This window comes from Tupaia chinensis, unplaced genomic scaffold (assembly GCF_000334495.1).
Source record: "Tupaia chinensis unplaced genomic scaffold, TupChi_1.0 Scaffold000201_2, whole genome shotgun sequence".
In the NCBI taxonomy this organism is placed as follows: Eukaryota; Metazoa; Chordata; class Mammalia; order Scandentia; family Tupaiidae; genus Tupaia; species Tupaia belangeri.
The window spans coordinates 589,627-610,741 of NW_006159677.1; the positions used below are offsets into that span (position 1 = coordinate 589,627).

The following is a 21,115-nucleotide window of genomic DNA, read 5'->3' on the forward strand; positions in this document are numbered from 1 at the left end:
AAGCGAGAAATCACCCCCCAGGGGGGATGGTCACGCCGCAATCCCTTCTCCTCCATTCTCCTCTCGGGATCTTGGGCATGCAAGCACACGCGCCCGGCGTGAGTTTTAAGCCATCGGGTCCAGGACACGAACCGCGGTCGACTATGTGGGAGTCCAGCGACATAGCCATTACGCTAACTGCTGGTTCCCGAGGGATGTGTCTTGATGGTGACATACAAAGAAGACTTCGCCTGTGTTCTATACCAACTATGAGCTCCACTCCTTTTTTTTTTGTTTTGTTTTGTTTTGTTTTTAATTTTGTTCCAGGTGAGAGAGATTGAAAGAGAGAGAGAAAGAAAGCAAGAAAGCAAGCCACCAGGTCTAGGACTTGAACCATGGTCGGCCATGTGGGAGTGTCCAGCGCCTTAACCACCATGCCACCTGCTGGTCCTTGGAATTATTTTTCAATGCATGTGGAAATGTATGCACACTCAATATACTCATTCGTTTTATATATAGATGGGATTGCAACTCACGTATCACTTGAGATTTGCTTTTCCCGTTTCTCTCTACCCACAGAGAGGGTGACAGAAAGTTTGCAATGCTCAGTGGACCTGACTGGTTCTATATCAGACATGAAGACTGAGGCTCAGAGGATGATGGTGGGATTTTGCCTGAAGTTTGCCTGCTGCTCTGCTGGCTCTCCCTGCTTTGGGTGGGGGTCGAAGGGCCCCTGGGAGGACAAACAGATGGTGTAATGGTTACGTTGCTGGACTCCCATGTACCCAACTGTGGTTCAAGTCCCAGACCTGGCAACTTAAAACCCACTGGGAGTGTGTGTGTGCTAGCCCAAGATCCCGAGAGGAGAACAGAGAAAGGATTGCAGTGTGGCCAACCCCTTGAGGGGGTTGATTTCTTGCTTTCTGTCTCTCCGTCTCTCTCTGTGTCTCCGGGTGAGCACACGTGCCCTATAGCAAAAATCACTTAAAAAAAAAAAAAAGAAAAGAAAAGAAAAAAAAAAGAAAGAAAGAAAGAAAGAGAAAGAGAGAGGGAAGGAAGGAAGGAAGGAAAGAAGGAAAGAAAGGGCTCCTGGAGAGAAGCTACCAGCCTCTCTTCCTCAGCTCTCAGTGACTCCATCCCTCCATCCCTTGCTGGGGGCCATTCCTAAACCAGGCTTGTGTGACTTGGCACTGAGATGTTCCTGCTGAGAAGACAAACCTTGGGGAGCCTCCACCGTCCTCGGGCTTGGCAAGTCTTTACCTGCGAATCCCCACCTCCACACTGGCTCGGTTTCATTTCCTGCCACCTGGTCCTGGATGGCCGATGGGCCCTGCCCCAGTCTTCTTTACCCTGGTGAAAGAATCTCTGACATCTGCATTTGGATGGCTGTTGGGACCCATTTTGCCACTTGGGCTGGTTTCGTTTCTTTTCTTTTTCCATTTTTTTTTTTTTTGAGAGGTTTTTGCTATAGGCCACATGCGCTTGCCAGACAGACAGAGAGAGACAGAGAGGCAGAAAGCGAGAAATCACCCCCCTCCCCGGGGGGATGGCCACGCCACAATCCCTTCTCCTCCGTTCTCCTCTCGGGATCTTGTGCACACACGCACGTGCGCCCAGCCCTTCTCCCTACTAGATGTTGCCCTTGACACCGGGGAGGGTTGTGGTGCCACCCCTGTGCCTAGATAGTGTCCAGCATTGTACTTGGTGCTCAGTGAACTTGCAAGAGCACCAGCTCTTCTGGCTGGTGTACAAGTTTCTCCTCAAGCTGGCCCTGTGGCCTCATAGTTAAGGGAGCTGGATTCCACATGACTGACCATGGTTTGAGTCCTAGTTCCAATGGCTTGGACACATGTGCATGCATGCCCAAATCCTGACTAGACAGAGAAATGAAGAAAGGACTATGGCGTGTGCACACCTCTCTCTTTCTCTCTGGTAAGAGTACACATCGTCAGGCAATTATCTTTTAAAAATGAAAGAATTGGGGGCCAGCAATTGGCATGGTGGTTAAAGGCGTTGGACTCCCACATGACCAACCGCGGTTCAAGTCTCAGACCTGGCAGCTTGCTTTTTCACTTTCTCTTTCTCTCTCTCTCTCTCACTCTGCTCCTCTCTGGTCAAATTAAAATAAATAAATATTTTTTTTAAATAAAATAAAATAATTCTTTAAAAAATGAAGAAAAGAACTTGAGGCCAGCAGGTGACATGGTGGTTAAGTCACTACATGGTACATGACCTGGGAACCAGCAGTTAGCATAATGGCTATGTCGCTGGACTCCCACGTAGTCGACCACGGTTCGCGTCCCAGACCCGGTGGCTTAAAACTCACGCTGGGCGCGTGTGCATGCGTGCCCAAGATCCCGAGAGGAGAATGGAGGAGAAGGGATTGCGGTGTGACCATACACCCCCCCAAAAAAAGATACTACATGGTACATGACCAACTAACCAGTTCAAGTCCCAGACTTGGCAGCTTGGAAACCAGGCCAGGTCTGTGTGCACGCCTGTCCAAAATCCTGAGAGGAAAGTGGAGGAGGAGAGATTCCGGTATGGCTATCTCCCAGTAGGCGGGGAAGGTAATGTCTTACTTTCCTTCTCCCCCTTTCTCTGTCTGTCTCTGGCTAGTGCTCATGCCCTATAGCAAAAACAAACAAAAACTAAAATAAATAAACAAATAAATAAATAAAAATAAAAGACTAAAAGACTTTTATCCTCAACTTACAACGAGAAAAGCCAAGTGGTAGAGGGTGAAGTCAGAGGTGAGTGTTCAGGAGAGTCCAGCATTGACCCTGGAACTGGTGCCTCCAGCTCTTGGGACACCGCTGCCCCACACCCCTCGTTTTTGCTGGTTGCCAGGCAGGGAGGAGGCGGGCAGGGATCTGTCTGTCTATATAAAGACAGACCAGGCCGAGGAGGTCCTAGGAGAGGGAAGAGGAGCTCCTAGAAGAAACCAGAAAGGCCGACTGCCTCTCTCGGCACCTCAGCTCTCTGTCTCCCCAATTGCCCAGGGTCTCCCTGCCCTCTCTGAGCTGTCCCTGCAGCTCTCTGCCTTTCTGTGTCTTCAGGACCCACCCACTTTCCCCTCTGTCCCCAGGATGCCGCAGCTGGGCCTGTCCTGGCTGGGCCTGGAGCCTGTGGCAGCCTCCCCATGGCAGCTCCTGCTGCTGGCTGGGGCCTCCTGGCTTCTGTCCCGTGTCCTGGCCTGGGCCTACACCTTCTACAACAACTGCCGCCGCCTCCGATGTTTCCCAGAGCCCCCGAAACGGAGTTGGTTCTGGGGCCACCTTGGCCTGGTGAGTGTGGGAGGAGGGTCTGGGCTATCGGGGTGGAGGGACTCCCCGAGAGGCTGGGAATGGGGCTGGAGGAACTGAGTCCAGAGATGGGCTGGGACCTAGGACAGCAGAAAAGTGAAAGTGCCCAAGGGGAGCCCCTTTCTCACTGCACCCCCAGATCCATCCATCTCCTGTCTACTCCGTGCCCCGAGACCTTTCTCTTTCCTTCCCTTCCCTGCCCTGAGTCTGCTCTGGGTCAAGTTCCGGCTTCTCCCCCATATCAGGGCACTCCAGTGTAACCTGCAGGGCTCCCAGGTCCAGCTGCTCAGAGTGGAGAACCCTGTGTTTTCCTCTGGCCATGAGGCCTCCTCGGGGCACATCCAGACCCCACTCCCTGCCTGGCCCATCGCTGTTGGTTCGGGCCAGTATCTGCTCCTCTCTGGGCTACCCGGACCCCAGAGCAATTCAGGGGGCCACACATGGGGCACAGCTGGGCAGGGCAGACAGTGGTCAGTTTCCCCTCCTCTCCTTCCTCAGGTATCTCCCATTCTCCTTCCTTCCCTCCTTCCTTTTCTACAAGTGTGTGGATCCTCCAGGGAGAGACAGAGAGAAGAAGAAGAGAAGCACTCCATAGCGCATGGTCACACCACGATTCCTCCTGTTCCTTCTCTCCTTTCTCTTGGGATTTTGGGCACACACAGACAGGTGTTTCTCAAGTCACTGGGTCCAAGACTCAAACTGCACAGTCAGCCATGTGGGATCTGGTTTCCTAAACCATGAGGCCACCAGCCTGCCACCTTCCATTCCTTACCTTGCCCTCCACCCCAAGGGGCGCTTTGCCCAATGTAGCTAAAAGTCAACCACTTGCTTTCCCTCCCAGAAGGGATCACTCTGGCCTCTGCCCTAACAGCCACACTTCCTCAGGGAGGATTCTGTGCCCACTGTCCTGGCCTCATCCCCAGAGGCCTTTGCTCCATGCTGCACACGCTCCCTCCTGCAGGGATCCTATCTCGGGCTTCGTCATCACCCGTAAGGGTGCCACCTCCAATGCCACTGATTCCAGTGCTGCATTCTCTGAGCACAGGCTCTGCTCCTTCTAGCCTCCTCACTCCCCTCCTCTGTCCTACCCCACTCGGGACTTCCAGATCCCTCTGCACCCCAGTGCAACAGCGTCCTTCCTCCCCTCTCCTTGGCCCCCTCTAGCTTAGATTCCCACCATTTGTCTATGGGCTGAGTCTCTTGCCAGTTGGACTTTCCTTCACGGCCACTCGGAAAGCTTTTACTGTGGATGAGCTCAACCACCCCCTCTCTCTGACCTCCTCTCCACAACTGGTCCTAGAGAGTCACAAAACAGGACCAACGGGTGCCATGTCAATTCCAACCCACCCACCTCTAGAGTGCTTCGTTCCACACTAACAGCTCCAGTCTACTTGCTCCGCCATCTCCTCATGGAGAGAGGACCGTCATCTCTTACTATCTCCATCTCCCTGTTTGCTCCTCAGCTGGTCCCTGTACTGAGAGTCAGTCATGGGTACCCAAGGGTGTGCCCCAGTGAGAGGGCTGGACCCACTGGAGCTCATGAAAGAAGCTGCAGATGGGGACATGGAGTTGTCAAGACAGAAAGGGAGGGACCAACAGGTGGCATGGTGGTTAAGGCGCTGGACGCTCCCACACGGTCGACCACGGTTCGAGTCCCAGACCTAGAGGCTTTCTTTCTCACTTTCCCTCTGCCTCTTTCTCTTTGTGTCTCTCTCTGGTCAAATTAAAATGAAATAATGAATAAATGAAATTAAATAAATAATTCTTGGGGGGGGGAGACAGAAGGGGAGACTCGGGGCAGAGGATGAGAGAGCCCAGAGAGAGGAGGGTACAGAGCTTAGTTCAAGAACCCCATTTGGGGGTCAAGAGAAGCGGTAAGTGAAGTATATGGAAAAGGAGCTGCTGGAGGGGTGGGAGGGAAACTAGGAGACAAGGTTGTCCTGGGGGCCAGGAAAAAACTGTCAAGAAAGGACACTGGGTCCAGCAGATGGCATAGCGGTTAAGGCATGGGATTTCCATATAGCCAACTGTGGTTTGAGTCCCGGCCCCAGTAGCTTGAAAATCACAATGAGGAAATCAGCAGATGGCATAATGGTTGTGTTGCTGCACTCCCACATAGTTGACCATGGTTGGAGTCCCCAACCCGGTGACTTAAAACTCATGCCAGGTGTGTGAGCATGCATGCCTAAGATCCTGAAAGGAAAATGGAGGAGAAGGGATTGCAGCAAGGCCATCCCTCCTGGGCGGGTGATTTCTCATTTTCTGTTTCTCTGTCTCTCTGGAAAGTGCATGCACCCTATAGGGAAAAATCTCTAAAAAAGAGAGAGAGAGAGAGAGAGAGAGAGAGAGAGAGAGAAAATCAATCACACTGAGCACGAAATCCCAAGAAGAGAATGATGGAGAAGTGATTGCACCACAGCTACCCCCTGGGGGAGAGGGTGATTTTTCTTTCTTTCTCTATCTCTCTTTTTCTCTGGTGATCGAACATGCTCTATAGCAACAACAACAAAAAGAAAATCTCTAAAATGAAAAAGAGGGGGCCAGCAGGTGACATGGCGTTTAAGGTACTGGATTCCCACATGGCTGACCACAGTCTGAGTCCCCAACCTGGTGATTTGCTTTCTCTTTCTCTCACTCTAGTCAAATTAAAAATAATAGTAACAAGTGGAATAAATAAATCTTTAAAACAGAGAGCACGAGGACAATACCAGCTGTCTTATGTCTTTGACTGTCTGTCTGCCTGTGTCTATCCTCTGTCTATGTCTCTCATGTATGTCTCTTCCCTGCATTTCTCTCTTAATCTCCCTTTCTCCCTGCAGCTGTAGTTGACATTGTTGTGTCCTGCCCAGAGCCCTTCAAAGGCTGGACACCCTCTGCCAGCTGCTCTGAGTATGGTCACTACTGGTCACTGTTGTCCTCTTTTTCTGAGAAGTGCCCTTGGCTCATGGAAGCTACCAGAGACAGGAACTTTTGCTCCTGGATGCCTGTAAGGTCATGTCCTCACTCCCAGAGGTGTGGTGGAGAGCAGAGGCCAACAACAGCCTGGTATGAGAATGCAAAAATCCAGCTCCTAGCTTCCAGGAAGTGGACTGGGCAGTGAAATTCACTCTGGGGCTCCCCATGGGTATAGGCTGTGGTCACTGAACCCACTTCCTTGTTGAGCAAGTCACTGGGAGCTGGTGCTCCCTACAGCCTTGGGCTGAAGTTAGTCTCCAACCAGACCACATCCGTGTGGTGCTTTCAATATATTGGCGATCCCTGTGGTATTTGCAGACGCCAAATTTAAGCTGAGCCTGCAGTCCACTCCTTTGGGTTTACTGAGGCTGCCATGAAAAAGGCGAGTCTACAAACTTCCTTCTCAGGTGGAGGATCTGGTGTGGTGTCTGTGTGGATTAGTGGGGACCAGGGAGGATGTAAGCTCTGAGACTTGAGTCCTGGGGCTACCCAGCTGCCTGCGAATCTGCCCCTCAGGGACCTTCCCCTTGGCTGCCCTCATGACCAGAACCACTCCCAGGGTGAGAGTGGCAATCTTCCTGGGCCAAGGTGACTTTTTCTGTGGGCAGCTGGATGGAAGCCTTTTCCATCTACCCTCAGATACACTCTTTTTTTCTGGTAGAGGTTTTTGTCTTAGGGTATGTGTATCCACTGGGGAGAGAGAGAGACACAAACAGTAAGTGGAAAGTAAGAAATCACTTCCCCAGGGAGAATGGCCACACCACAATTCTTTTTCCCCCATTCTCCTCCTCAGATCTTGGGCATGCATGCATGCACACCCTGCGTGAATTTCAACCCACCATGTCTGGGACTCAAACCGTGGTCAGGCACGTGGTCAAGCATGTCCCGCATGGCTGAATGCATGGTCTGAATGGGAGCGACGTGGATTAGAAATAAATATAAAAATAAACACACAAAGACATACATAAAAAGCTGAGGTCGGGTGACCTGGACTCCTCTGATGGAGGCAATCACATGACCCTGAGCTGGTTCCAGGTTTATTCTTTTTGTTTTTTAAAAAAGAATTATTTTATTTAACTTTACTTATTCATTTATTTCATTTTAATTTGACCAGAGAGAGAGAGAGAGAGAGAGAGAGAGAGAATTCAAGCTGCCAGGTCTGGGACTCAAACTGCGGTCAACTATGTGAAAGTCCAGTGCCCTTAACCATGTCACTTGCCAGCTCCAGGTTTATTCTTCTAAAGGGAAGAAGGGGGGGGTGGCAGGAAGTGGAATGCAAAGCCAGTTGTTTTCAGATGTTAATTGGCTGAAGATGCAAAGACGCCTAGTACCAAATACTTCTATGTAAGTTTTATCTTATCTTTTGGGGCATAGTCTGATTAACACATGTGGCTTCCTTTAACAGATACTGCCTTACAGTTTTGAGCATAGGCAAGTAGTGTATTCATATGTTAATGTGAGTCATTGCCTTGCAAATGATTGCCCATAGAATTTCTACATGTGTCTAAAGGTCACCATGTTTGCTCAGATTCAGGCTACTCCCTACATCCAGCTACATAACCACTATGCCACCTGCTGGCCCCAGATACACTCTTTGGACTTGGAGAGGCCTTCAGGACTCTTCTTCCCCAAAAGAGCAGAAGGAAGCAGAGATTCTCTCCATCTATACAGAATCCAGACATACCCTCACTGCAGGGTGGTTCCACTCTGAAGGCTGCAGAGGGGACCTACTGTGGCTCCTATGGGGAGGTGCATTAATCAGGGTTCTCCAAGGAAACAGAATCAATAGGCTATATAGATGGAGATGATAAGTAGGTACGTAGGTAAGAAGGTAAATAGATAGAATCAATAGATAGATAGATAGACAGACAGACAGACAGGTGATGGAAAGATGATAGATACATAGGTGATAGGTAGATAGATGACAGATACATAAGTGACAGTAGATAGATGACAGATTATATAGATGATAGGTGTATGATAGGTAGAGAGATGGAAAGAGAGAGATGACAGTAGAGAATAGATAGGTGATAATAGATAATAGGTCAGCAGATGATAGATTAGATAGATTATTGGTAGATGACAGACAAATAGGTAGACAAATGATAGGAAAGTGGTAAGTAGGTAGACTGATAAATGACAGACTGGTATACTGAAACATGATATATATATACATACATACATACATACATACATAGATAATAAAGATAGATAGATAGATGATAGATATAGATAGGTAGGAAGATAGATGATAAATAGAGATAAGGTAGATAGACACAGAGAAAAGAGGGGATTTATCATGAGAACTAGCCTCTGTGATTGTGGAAGCCAAGAAGTCCCACATTACACCAACTGCAAGCTGGTCTACCAGAGAAGCTGGCGGTGTAATTCAGCCCGAGGACAAAGACCTGAACATTGCTGTTGTAAGTTCTGGAGTCCAAAATCCTAAGATCTAGAGTTCTGTCATCCAGAACTCTAGGGCAGGAGAAAAAAATGGATATCCCTCCTCCAAAAGAGAGAGCAAATTAGTGCTTCTTTTGCCTTTTGTCCTCTCTGGACCCTCAATGGATTGTAAGGTGCTCACCCAAACTGGGGAGAGAGGAATCTTCCTTCCTTGATCCCCTGACTCAAATCCTAATCTCTTCTGGAAATACCCTCAGAAACACACTCAGAGATCACATTTTACCAGCTAGCTGGGAGTCCCTTAGCCCAGTCAAACTGACCTCTAAAATTACCATCACAGGTAACCCATTCCTGTCTTGCTTGCAGGTCACCCCCACGGAACAGGGCATGAGAATCCTGACTCAGCTGGTGGCCACCTACCCCCTGGGCTTTACCAGATGGTTGGGTCCCATCTTCCCCCTCATCACTTTGTACCACCCAGACACCATCCAGTGTGTCATCAACGCCTCAGGTACCCATGCAGGGCTTATGGTGGTGGGCGCCATGGCACACTGAAGGACTTAAGGTCTCTCTACCCCCACGCTTCCATGTAGTCCCTGCAGGACCCTGGCCCTTCCTTCCTCCTCTCTCAGCCATCTTCCTCTTCCTTCCGTGTATGCACCAATTCCCATCTCATTATCTCCTCTCTCTGATGCCATCTGCATTGCACCCCACCCTCGCCATCCTGGTGTCCTGGGCACCACTGGAATCCCAAGAGGCCTCAGTTCAAGGCCCTGTCCTGAAGGAATCTCCAATGAGGAGATGAATCTGACCTGAGGCATTCCTTACCTCTTATGTTCTGGAACTGGCTAGAGGGAGATAAAGTGTGGCAGTCTCAGTGGAGAAGCAAGGTCTCTGCTAGAGCAGGCTGGAGAAATCTGGTAGTCTACCTGAAGGAAGAGTTGCTAGAGCTGGGTCTGGAAAAATGAGTAGGAATTTTTTTTTATTTAGGGAGCCAGCAGGTGGCATAGTGATTAAGGCACTAGACAACCATGGAGTTGACTGTGGTTTGAGTCTCAGACCCAGCAGCTTAAAATCCACACTTTGGCACGTGTGCATGTATGCCCAAAATCCCAAGGGAAGAATAGAGGAGAAGAGATGTGGTGTCGCCATTTCCCCTGGGGAGTGATTTCTCACTTTCTGTCTCTCTCCGGCAAGTGCACACACCCTATAGCAAAAATCATTCTCTGGGAAAAAAAATTTTATTATAATTTTTAAATTTTGTGATAGGATATGTGCACTTATGAGAGAGAGAGAGAGAGAGAGAGAGAGAGAAGCAAGCTACCCCATCCAAGACTTGAAGTGCAGTTGGCCATGTGAGAGTCTAGGCCTTAACCACCACGCCACCTGCCAGCCCCTGAGCCTCAGTCTTTTTATCTGGGCAAAAAGATAGAAGAAACACTAGATGAACATGGTGTTTGGTGTCTAAATGGAGAATGCCTTTTCCTGCCCTTGTAAGTGGGAGACCCTCATGGTTGTGTGCTGAGGATGTGGGGAGGAAGCCCAGGAGGAGGCTCAGTACAGAGCGGATGGCGAGCTGCTGAAAGGACTTCCCAGGTTGGGCTCAGGGCTCGGTCTGTGCCCTGCAGGCCCTTCTCTCTGGCATCCTGGAAGAGTGTAGTTGGTCCTCTTTGTTCTTCTCCAGATTCAGAGCTCAGAGGAAGGTCTCCTATACACTTAGGGCCTGATGAGCACCTTCGGGGATGTGTGCTGCTGGTGCAGCACCTGGGCATGCAGTTGTCTGCATTTTCCATCCCACCTACAGCAAGCCCATGATCTTTGCTCTAGGTAGACCCCGCACCAGCCACAGCTTGCCTGCTGTGAGGTCTCTGTGCTGCCTGCAGCTGGCCAGGTGGCTTGAGGGAGACAGGACTGTGGTGGAAATGCTGCTGCCTCTGTGGATGTCCACCTGTCTGACCTCTGGCCAAGTCTGTGCTTGTCTGGGACACTTCTCTGTGATGTCTTCTGTGTGGCCACATTTGCCACAGGTCCTGGTTACATCTGGTTTACACCTGGGGTCACATGAAGGCTGCCATGTCTGGAGCCCAGCTGTGGCTGAGGACATCTGGGGCATGTTGAGGTCTCTGTGGTTCTAGTCTTGAGATGCTGCTTGAGGTCATCTTTTTTTCCGGCTTGTCACGTCTGGGCCGTGTTTTGAGCTCCTCTGATGTCTGGGACCCAGGGTCGCTTCATAAAATGTCTGAGAACGCATCTGAGTCTTCTCCAAGGCAGGTATTGAGGTGTATTCAGGTCAAGGCTGAGGCTCAGTAGGGTCCCATTGGGCCACGTCTGGGATGTTGATGAGATCATATTTGAGCCTGTCTGGAGCATATCAAGTCAGACTGTTTGGGGCACATGTCAGAGTATGTATGTTATGTCAAGGTAGGTCATGTATGCTGTGGCCATGTCAAGACATGAACCCATGTGGTGTCCCTGTCATACGTCCTGGTCTATGTCAGGAGATATCGGAGAGTGCTGGGACAGAAAGGGTGTCCCAGGTCCATACAAAGGCATTTTCCAGAGCACTGGGCAGTGCCAGGGGGTCCAAAACAGAGTTGCATGTAGTAACAACATCAGAATGGGCTGGGATTTGCTGTACCATGTCAGGGTGTGTCTTTGTTGTACTGTGAGCTGTGGCTTGGTCTACTTCCCCCTTGCATCTCCCGTCTTTCTGCTTCATCTGTCTTTGTCCCCCTTCCTGCTACACTAGCCTTGCAAGGGAAGTGCAGACTCCTGGCTGGGAAGCCTTCACCCTCCACCCAAAGCCTCTCCCCTCCCTCCCTATCTCCATGGCTCCTGACAGCCCTTGTTCATGTCAGCTGCTGGTGCACCCAAGAATATGACTTCTGGTGGCTTCCTGAAGCCCTGGCTGGGTGAGTAACTGCAGGCGAAGGGGTCTGGGACAACCACAGGTGCCTATGAGAAGGTGCCTGTGCCCACTGCCCATGGCTGCCCTACTAGGGGATGGGCTCCTGTTGAGTGCCGGTGACAAGTGGAGACGCCACCGTCGCATGCTGACGCCTGCCTTCCACTTCAACATCCTGAAGCCCTACGTGGAGATTTTCAACAAGAGTGCCAACATCATGCACGTGAGTCTCCTAAATCCAGTATCCTGGCTGCAGCCTCAGGAACTGACCTCAGAGATATGTGGTATGGGGGGCCAGCAGGTGGTGTGGTGCTTAAGGGCGCTGGACTCCCACATGGCCAATCATGGTTCAAATCCTGGACCTGGTGGCTTGCTTTCTCACTTTCTCTCTCTCTGCCCCTCTCTGGCTCTGTCTGGTCAAATTTAAACAAAACAAAACAAACAAAAAAAATAAATATTAAATAAGATTTTAAAAAAAAATGCGGTATGAAATTCTGACCCTTCTGAATGGCCTTAGGACCACTGTTCTCTTTTTCCAAACTTTGGTTTCCTCATCTGTAAAATGGGGATAAAAACCCCTGCTTAATGGGCCAGCAGGTGGTGTGGTGGTTAAAGGTGCTGGATTCTCACATGGCTGATTGCATGCAGTTCAAGTCCTGGACCTGGTGGCTTGCCTTCTCATTTTCCCTCTCTCTTTCTCTGATCAAACTGGAAAATAATAATAATAATAATAATAATAATAATAAATAAAGTTAAATAAAACAATTATTTTTTAATCCCTACTTAAAGGGTGATTGGGATCAGTAGATGGTGAAATGGTTATGTCACTAAACTCCCATGTAGTCCACTATGGTTCAAGTCTCAGACCTGGCAGCTTAAAACTCACCCTAGGTACATGTGCATGTGGGCCCAAAATCCCAAAAGGAGAATGGAGAAGGGACTGTGGCATGACCATCCCCTTTGGGGGGGTGATTTCTTACTTTCTGTCTCTCTCTCTCTGTCTCTCCAGTGAGCACACACACACCTTAGAGAGAAAAAAAAAAAAACTCTCTAAAAAAAAAAATTAAAAAAGCAGTGGTCAGCAGGGCCAGTCAGTGGCATGATGGTTAAGGCAGCTGGATCCCATACGGCTACCTGCACAGTTAGAGTCCTGAACCTGGCAGCACCAGGCACATGTGCCCAAAATCTCAAGAGGAAAATGGAAGAGAAAGGATTGCAAGCTAGCCATCCCCCCTTGGGGGTGAGGGGATTGCTCTCTCTGTCTCTATCTAGTAAACACATGTGTCCTATAGCAAATTTTAAAAAAGAAAAAGGTGGGACCAGCAGATAGCATGATAGTTACATCACTGGACCCCCACACAGCTGACTATGGTTTGAATCCCAGACCTAGAGGCTTGAAACTCACACCAGGCACATGTGCGTACATGCGCAAGATCCAGGGAGGAGAATGGAGGAGAAGGGATTGCAGCATGGTCATAATCCCCGGGGGATTTCTTGCTTTCTGTCAGTCTTTTCAGCGAGCACTCATCCCCGATAGCAAAAATCTCTTAAAAAAAAAAAAAAGTATTGCTTTAGTCTGTGGGTGGTGGACTGATTATACAGGACATGGACGGGGTCACTTATGATGCCATATAATCAGCTACTGGTGAAGAAGGCATCCTTGCAGACCCTGGCTCAGTTCTCTCACATATCTGATGTTTAGCTGGCTTCAGGCTGATCTCCCATGGCCATGGCCTCAGTTGGGACAACTGGTCTTTCCATGTGGTTCTCTCCATCCTAGGCTTGTTCACATGGCATAGGCAGTGAGAAGAGGCTGCGGTGCCTCTCGGGACTTACATTTATTAGAGTTATCACCTCATCAGGGCCGGTAGGTGGTGTGGTGGTTAAGGGCGTTGGACTACCACATGGCCTACCAAGGTTCAAGTCCTAGACCTCGTGGCTTTCTTTCTTGCTTTCCCTTTTTCTCTCTCTCTCACTCTGTCCCTCTCTGGTCAAATTAATATAAATAAATAAACAAAGTTTTTATTAAAAAAGTGTTATCACTTCATCATTTCCACCACATTGTATTGGCTAAAGAAAGTTGAAAGCTCTGTGGAATAGGGGAGGTGAAGAGAAGAGAATAGAGAAAGATAGCAAGTGAATAATAGAGAGGCAGGACGTTAGTGAGAAACAGATATGGCTTATTAACTGTTGATGATGACATGTATAGTATTCTCAACTGGATTGGTCTGAGAAGCACTTCACGATGGGCAAAGTCTTTTTACAAGCAAAATGAGAAATAGCGATTGACTGTTTTAAAAAATAATTAGAATAATAATAATACTGATTGGGGAAAACATTGAAAAGATATTGAATGATGAAGTGGGGGATTAATGTCTCTGTATTGATTGACATGCATGGCATTCCCTTTTGAAAAAGCAATGTAATACACTGTAAAGTTATATGTAATCCAATGTAATATAAAGAAGATTATGATGATAATAAAAAATTAAAAATTTAAAAAAAAAGAAAGTTGAAAGCTCAGCATAGAATCAAAGCAGACGTGTTTGCTCAACAGAGATGGAGAGACACAAACAGAAAGTGAGAAAGTAAGTCATCTGATCCTAAAATCAAAGCACGGTTGGCAATGTGGGAATCCAGTGCCCCAACCATCATTTCATCTACTGGCCCCCAAGTCTTCAGCTCTTATTATTATTCTTTTTTGGTAAGATCTATTTAATTTTATCATATGTATTTGACCAGAGAGGGACAGAGACAGAGAGAGAGGAAACGTGAGAAAGCAAGCCACCAGGTCTGGACTCGAACCATGGTTGACCATGTGGGAGTCCAGTGTACCAACCACCACACCACCTGCTGTCCCCAGGTCTTCTTCTGTTAATATTGTAGAGGCAGCTTCTATTCCCACCCAAGCCTGGTCTTCCCTGAGGTTGACTGTCTGGAGCAAAACCCAAGGTGCTGGTCCTGGGGAAGTCTATTCCAGTGGCTGGGGTTGGGGAGTGACTCAAGAAAACCAAGGCCCACTGCAGCTCTGTTCCTTTCTCTCTCTCTCTCTTTTTTTTTTTTAAATTTAGAAAACGGAAATGAATTTTAATACAGAAAATGAAGACAGCATTTTACAAATTTATCAAAGGGGTAACTCTTTTTAAGGAAATCAGCGTGTTACACTCTGAGAGATGAAATGCTACAGTTTGTACACCAAAATTTAAAAATGAAATTAAATTTAAAAAATGAAATGGTTACCAAGGTAATGCAGGTCAGGGGATCAAAGGTGAAGGGTCACACATTATTTTTTTTTTGAGAGAGAGATTTTTGCTATAGGATGCGTGCGCTCGCCAGAGAGAGAGAGAGAGAGACAGAGACAGAGACAGAGACAGAAAGTGAGAAATTACCCCACCGGGGAGATGACCACACCGCAATCCCTTCTCCTGGGGCACGCGCGCACACGCGCCCGGCGTGAGTTTTTTTAAGCCACCGGGTCCAGGACACGAACCGCAGTCGACTACGTGGGGGTCCAGCGTCATAGCCATCACGCCAACTGCTGGCCCCTGGTCACACATTATTAAAAAGAAATCCAAAAGGACTGTTGGAACACTAATCATGATCTCTCTTTAGTGTTCCAACGGTGCCTCTCTTCGGACACTCAAGCAGCTTTTTCAGTAAAAAGATTTTTACATGACTACTATCGCTGTTCCCATGATGATCTTTTATAGATGGCACAGTGCTGAGAACGCAGTAGGTGCTAATTCCACAGAATACACTGGGAAACACTCTTCCAGCTTGGCAGCTATCTGCCCTCTGTGCACCACATCCTCCTCCTCGCCACCCGGACCCCAAGCACATGCCTCCCACTCTCTCTCTCTCTCTTTTTTCTAACATTTTATTTAACTAACTTTATTTTAATTTTGTCCAGAGAGAGACAGAGTGAGAGAGAGAGAGAGAGAAAGTGAGAAAGCAAGCCACTAGGTTCAGAACACGAACTGCAGTTAGCCATGTGGGAGTCCAGTATCCTTAACCACCACGCCACCTGCTGGCCCCTGTCCCTTTCTCTGACCAGGCCAAGTGGAAGTGCCTGGCCTCGGAGGGCAGTGCCCGCCTGGACATGTTCGAGCACATCAGCCTCATGACCCTGGACAGTCTGCAGAAGTGCGTCTTCAGTTTTGACAGCAACTGTCAGGAGTGAGTCCTTCCCAGGACCTGGGAGCTTGACTGTGTACCTCAGGGAGTAAGTGGAGAAGGAAAGATTCACCAGGGAGATTTGAAGAGCCTTCCTGGATGAGGTAGGTCAGAACTAGGCATTAAAGGACAGAGAACAGGTGACCAGCAGATGGCGTAGTGATTATGCCACTGGACTCCCACATGGCCGACTATGGTTTGAGTCCCAGACTCAGCGGCTTGAAAAGTCACACCAGGTGCATGTACATGCATACCCAAGATCCCAGAAGGAGAATGGGGCAGAAGGGATTACAGTGTGGCCATCCCCCCAGGAGGTGATTTCTTCACTTTCTCTTTCTCTCTCTCGCTCTGGTGAGTACATGGACCCTAAGGTGAAAACCTCTTTAAAACAAACAAACAAAGAATGGAAGAGAGAGAGTTCTTTCAGGTAGGTGGAATAGTTTGAACAAAGGCAAGGAGGCTCAAACGAACAGTGGGTACAACAGACAGTAAAAATGAGGTTGCAGAGGAGACAAGAGGCTAGATTTTAAGAACACTGGAAATTCAGACAAAAAGGTATGAATTGTATCTTGAAGTTTTCAGGGAGCCACTGCTGGGTGCAAAGAGCTAGGGAAGAGGCCAGGTATGGACCAGTTGGAAGAGAACGATGTCTAAGTTGTGTGGACAGTTTTGGGGAGGGAGAAGGAGCAGGAGTGGAGACTGGGTATATGCAGAGGAAAGAGCATGATGCCCAAGCTTTGCCCTGGGTGTCCAGGGCATGGAGGCAGCTCACAGAGATGAAATGCAGGGAGAGAAGAGAGTTTGGAGAGTCTAGAGTCATGGCTCATCCCCACCACGTATCCTTGTGGATGCTCAGTTTTCTAATGGGGGGTAGCTCATGGCTGTAGCTAGTCGGGTGCTCCTCAGGCTGCAGACGTAAGAAGGTGCCGCCTCCCTTCATGCCCTTCTCCTGCAGGAAACCCAGTGAGTACATCGCTGCCATCGTGGAGCTCAGCGCCCTGGTGGCGAAGAGGCACCAGCAGATCTTCCTGCAGAAGGACTTCCTGTACTACCTCACCCCCGATGGGCGGCGTTTCCGCAGGGCGTGCCGCCTAGTGCACGACTTCACAGATGCCGTCATCCAGGAGCGGCGCCGCACCCTCCCCAGGCAGGGGGTGGATGGCTCCCTCAAGGCCAAGGCCAAGGCGAAGACTTTGGACTTCATCGATGTGCTCCTCCTCGCCAAGGTGGGCTTCTCGGGGATCCGAATGCAAGAGGTAGAATAGACTTCATTGTCACATGTCTCCTCAAAGACCTTGAACTTGATCTAGAAGGCAGCGGGAAGCCATGGAAATTGTTTGATGGAGGAGGAGACAGGTTAGAAATGAGTTTATGGAATGCAGTTATCTGGGGACTGCTAAGTCTGAAACTAAAGAGCTTGTGATTTTACTCTGTGTACAAGCTAATGAGTCAGCATGCTGCATTTTTTTTTTTTTTTTTTAGATTTTTGCTATAGGGCATGTATGCTCACAGCAGAAACCAAGAAGATAGAAAGACAGAAAGTGAGAAATCACTCTCTGGGGGGATGGCCATGCCACAATCCCTTCTCTTCCATTCTCCTCCTGGGATTTCAGGTTTGCACGCACATGCATCCAGCATGAGTTGCAAGCCACCAGGTCCAGGACTAGAACTACAGTTGACCATGAGGGAGTCCAGTGCTTTAACCACTGCATCACCTGCTGGTCCTTCTATATTTCTAGATGTATGTCTGTCTCTATACGGGTAGATACACCAAATGCCTGGATCAGAGCAACTGGTTTATTACTCACACCAACAAGAGCAGTCAGAGTAGAATTTTAGAGCTCTCTCCCATTACCCAATTCTGAGAGCAACACAATATCGCCCATCCTTTCCTCCCCCCCACTCCCCAGGCCTTCAATGCATAGGTGCTGTCCAGCCCTCTAGTGCTGAAGCCATGCAGAGACCCAAGCCTGTCCGGCTGCCCCTCATATGAAGGCACCACAGTCAGTTACCTATATGTGTGGCACAGTTTGCACAGCAGGAGAGGGCTCCTCACATTATGAATCTTGGAGCTTATATAGGACAATTGACATTGGTGTCCCTCTTCCCTCCATGGAGAGACAAAGAGATACAGAGACAGAAAGGCACAGAGCTCTCTGCTATAGAATACGAGCAAATCCACTCCACTGAGATCTCAAAGTCTATAAATTTACAACCTAAATACTTCCAGGGGAGATAACATAAGATCCTCTGGATTTACTACCCTAGAATGTGAGCAAATATCTATGGAGCATTGTTTAATGTCTAACTTCCAAGGCAAAGGCCATTCATTCGAGCTACAATCCAGGTTGCCAAGTAGCTTTTTTCTCAGAAAGCCCTCATCATGGAGAAACATCAAACTATTTATGGATCATCGACTCCTCCCACCAGGGACAAAACAGGAGGCAAGTCAGGAAGGAAGCTTATGCAGTCGGGCTCTGGTAACAGTGACCAAGAGAGGTCTAGGAGCTCAGGGTGGGCTTGGGTTTCTGGAAAGATAGTAGAGCCTCAGAGGCTGTCTCAGGTTAGATTCAGGAGGTCTTGTGATTCTGGGGGTCTCGTCTTGTCTACAGGATGAAGATGGGAAGGAGCTGTCCGACGAGGACATAAGAGCAGAGGCGGACACCTTCATGTTTGGGGGTGAGTCCCACTGTAAGACTCCAGTGGGGACAGGGGTCTCTCCATCCCAGGAACTTGATGGGCCACTCCATTCTGCCCATCCTTCCTATTTCTTCCCATCCTCATCTTCAATGCATGGGAGCTGTCCACCACTCCAGTGCTGAAGCAGCAGAGACCCAAATCTGCCTGGCTTTCCTTCAGGTCATGACACCACAGCCAGTGGCCTCTCCTGGGTCCTGTACAATCTCGCGAGGCACCCAGATTACCAGGAGCGCTGCCGGCAGGAGGTGCGAGAACTCCTGAGGGACCGCAAGCCTAAAGAGATCGAGTGGTGAGTGCAGGTCCTGGTGGCCTGTTCTGGAGCCCCTCTCATTGGTTCTGCTGCTGGGTGTGGGTAGGTAGGTGGGTGGGTGTGTGTGTCAAGAGGGAGAGGCTTTTTACTGATTCTGTCCTAATTGCCTAGTGAGAATAGGAACAGAGACCCAAGGCAGGACCTGGTACCAAGTCAGGGTGGCAGGGGCAAGGTTGCAGGCTTTGGGGGCAGAAAAATTTGGGATACTGAGAGAATTATTGATAGTGTTTGAGGGCAGACGACATCCCTTAGCATATGTTCAGTAAATGAACTTCCTCTACACTCCCTTTTCTCTCTGAAATATTTTTTCCCAAACATTTGCACTCCCTAGATGTTTGCTCTTCTTTTGTACCTTATTTCCTACCCTACTGTCCAGTCTTGGGGTTCACAGGATATGCCTGGGGTTAAAAGCAACCTATCTCTTGCCCTAAACATCTGCATCATTCATTCATTCAGTCTCTCCCATGAGCAAACATGCCCACATTGCCTCCCCATCAACAACTGGGCAGCCACCAAGGAAAAAATCTCGACCTAAGCTGTTGCTCATATCATATAACAAAGTAACGTTATATAAATAAAATAGTTAAGGAAAATAGGGGTTTTTTAAAAGAAAGAAATATTTAACAAGCCTTTAAAGTCATCGAAGAAGTCACACAAAAATTATTTTATAGCTTCAATGTAGGAAAAACCCTATTTTGACACAAGTTCCAAGAGACATACTATGAAGAGACTAACATACTGTTAAATAAAAAAAGACACAAATCAGTGTGTAACAGTTCAATAGAACACTATTACATAAGTTTTAAAAGATTCTAAAAAGTAGTTCTGAAAGGATACATAAAATAATAATGTAGGAAACCTGTGCAGAGGGGAAGTGGTTAGTATTGGGCCATTGGTGTGTGTAATGTTTTATACTTTTCAAACTCTGAACTAGTTCACTGTATTAGTTGACTGTATTACATTTTCAAATAGCTGCACATAGAGAAGATTAAATATTTCAGTACCTGGAGCCAGCAGATAGCATGGTGGTTATGTTATTGACTCCCACACGGCCAACCATGGTTTGAGTCCCAGACCTGGTGGCTTCAAAAATCACACTGGGCACATGTGTGTGTGTGTGTGTGTGTGTGCATGTCCAAGATTCCAGGAGAATGAAGAAGGGACTGAAGTATGGCTATCCCCCCCTTGGGGGGTGACTTCTCATTTTCCCTCACTGTCTCTGTTTCTCTCTCTGGCAACCACATGTACCCAAGGCAAAAACTTAAAAAAAAATTCAATCCCCTTATTGGATCTTCAATGTTTATAAAAGTTGTTTGGTGGATTTTCCTATATTTTCTAAGTATAAAATCACTATCAAAAGAATACGCTTATGCCTACATTTCAAATCATACTACTCTCCTTTATGTGTTTAATTTCAAATTGCATTACTCACTTTTTCTTGTATAATTGCATTTGCTAGTATCTCTAGGATAACGAAAGAGTAAAACAGTAGATCTCTTTACATTTTGATTTTGCTCTCTTGTTATAAGGAATATAATGATGCCAAGTTATTAACAATTTTGTAATTTGGTTTTGGATGTTATGCCAATGTTTTCCATCTAAAAATACTTGTTAAATTTTCCATACTTTTCTAATGTGACGCCATTTCCTATCAATTTTATAATTTTCTTTTGGATATTGTATCAGTATTTTCCATCTAAAACTACTGGCTGAATTTTCACTGATACTTTTCTAATTCTCAATATTTGATCCATCTGGAGTTTCATTTTTATCATAGGATAAAAAGGTCTCACTGGACAACAGAGGGGCTGGTGGTCTCTGATTTTGTTCCCTGGGTAACTGTTGGGATGGGGGTTACTTAAGGGACGACCTGGCCCAGTTGCCCTTCCTGACCATGTGTATCAAGGAGAGTCTGCGGCTGCACCCCCCCGTTACAGTCATCTCCCGAAGCTGTGCCCAGGACGTTGTACTCCCAGATGGCCGAGTCATCCCCAAAGGTGCCCACAAACTCAGGGGAGGATCCCGGGCAGGATGAGGGCTCCACCAGGAAGCGATGTTTTGTCCTGACTGTCCCCTTCTCTCCCACAGGTGTTACCTGCTTCATCAATATTTTTGGGCTCCATCACAACCCATCTGTGTGGCCCAACCCAGAGGTGCTTCCCTCATCCTCACCTTGTCCATACCAGGGGTCCTGGAGCAGGGGGCAGGGTTTACACCCGGGAAATCAGAGGTCACCCTCTCCAATGCAGGCTGTTCTGGGAGACCCCACATAGCCGCCCTGTCCTGTCCTGCCCCCAGGTCTATGACCCCTCCCGCTTCAACCCAGAATACGTCCAGGAGAGGTCCCCGCTGGCTTTTATTCCCTTCTCAGTGGGGCCCAGGTAA

The 21,115-nt window shown here is 48.2% G+C and overlaps 1 protein-coding gene and 1 pseudogene across 1 annotated transcript; one reads left to right on the forward strand and one right to left on the reverse strand.

Annotated features, from left to right (window-relative positions):
- The first annotated feature begins 3,068 nt into the window (after positions 1 to 3,068).
- LOC102483333 (phylloquinone omega-hydroxylase CYP4F2) lies at positions 3,069 to 21,115 on the forward strand. Its single transcript, XM_006147201.1, has 11 exons — positions 3,069 to 3,266; positions 9,009 to 9,153; positions 11,501 to 11,554; positions 11,643 to 11,770; positions 15,602 to 15,723; positions 16,676 to 16,946; positions 18,333 to 18,399; positions 18,580 to 18,709; positions 20,594 to 20,727; positions 20,819 to 20,883; positions 21,029 to 21,115. Exons 1-11 carry the CDS (start codon positions 3,069 to 3,071, stop codon positions 21,113 to 21,115), a joined length of 1,401 nt encoding a protein of 466 aa, XP_006147263.1.
- Positions 15,143 to 15,355, reverse strand: LOC102482917 (calmodulin-binding transcription activator 1 pseudogene; annotated as a pseudogene).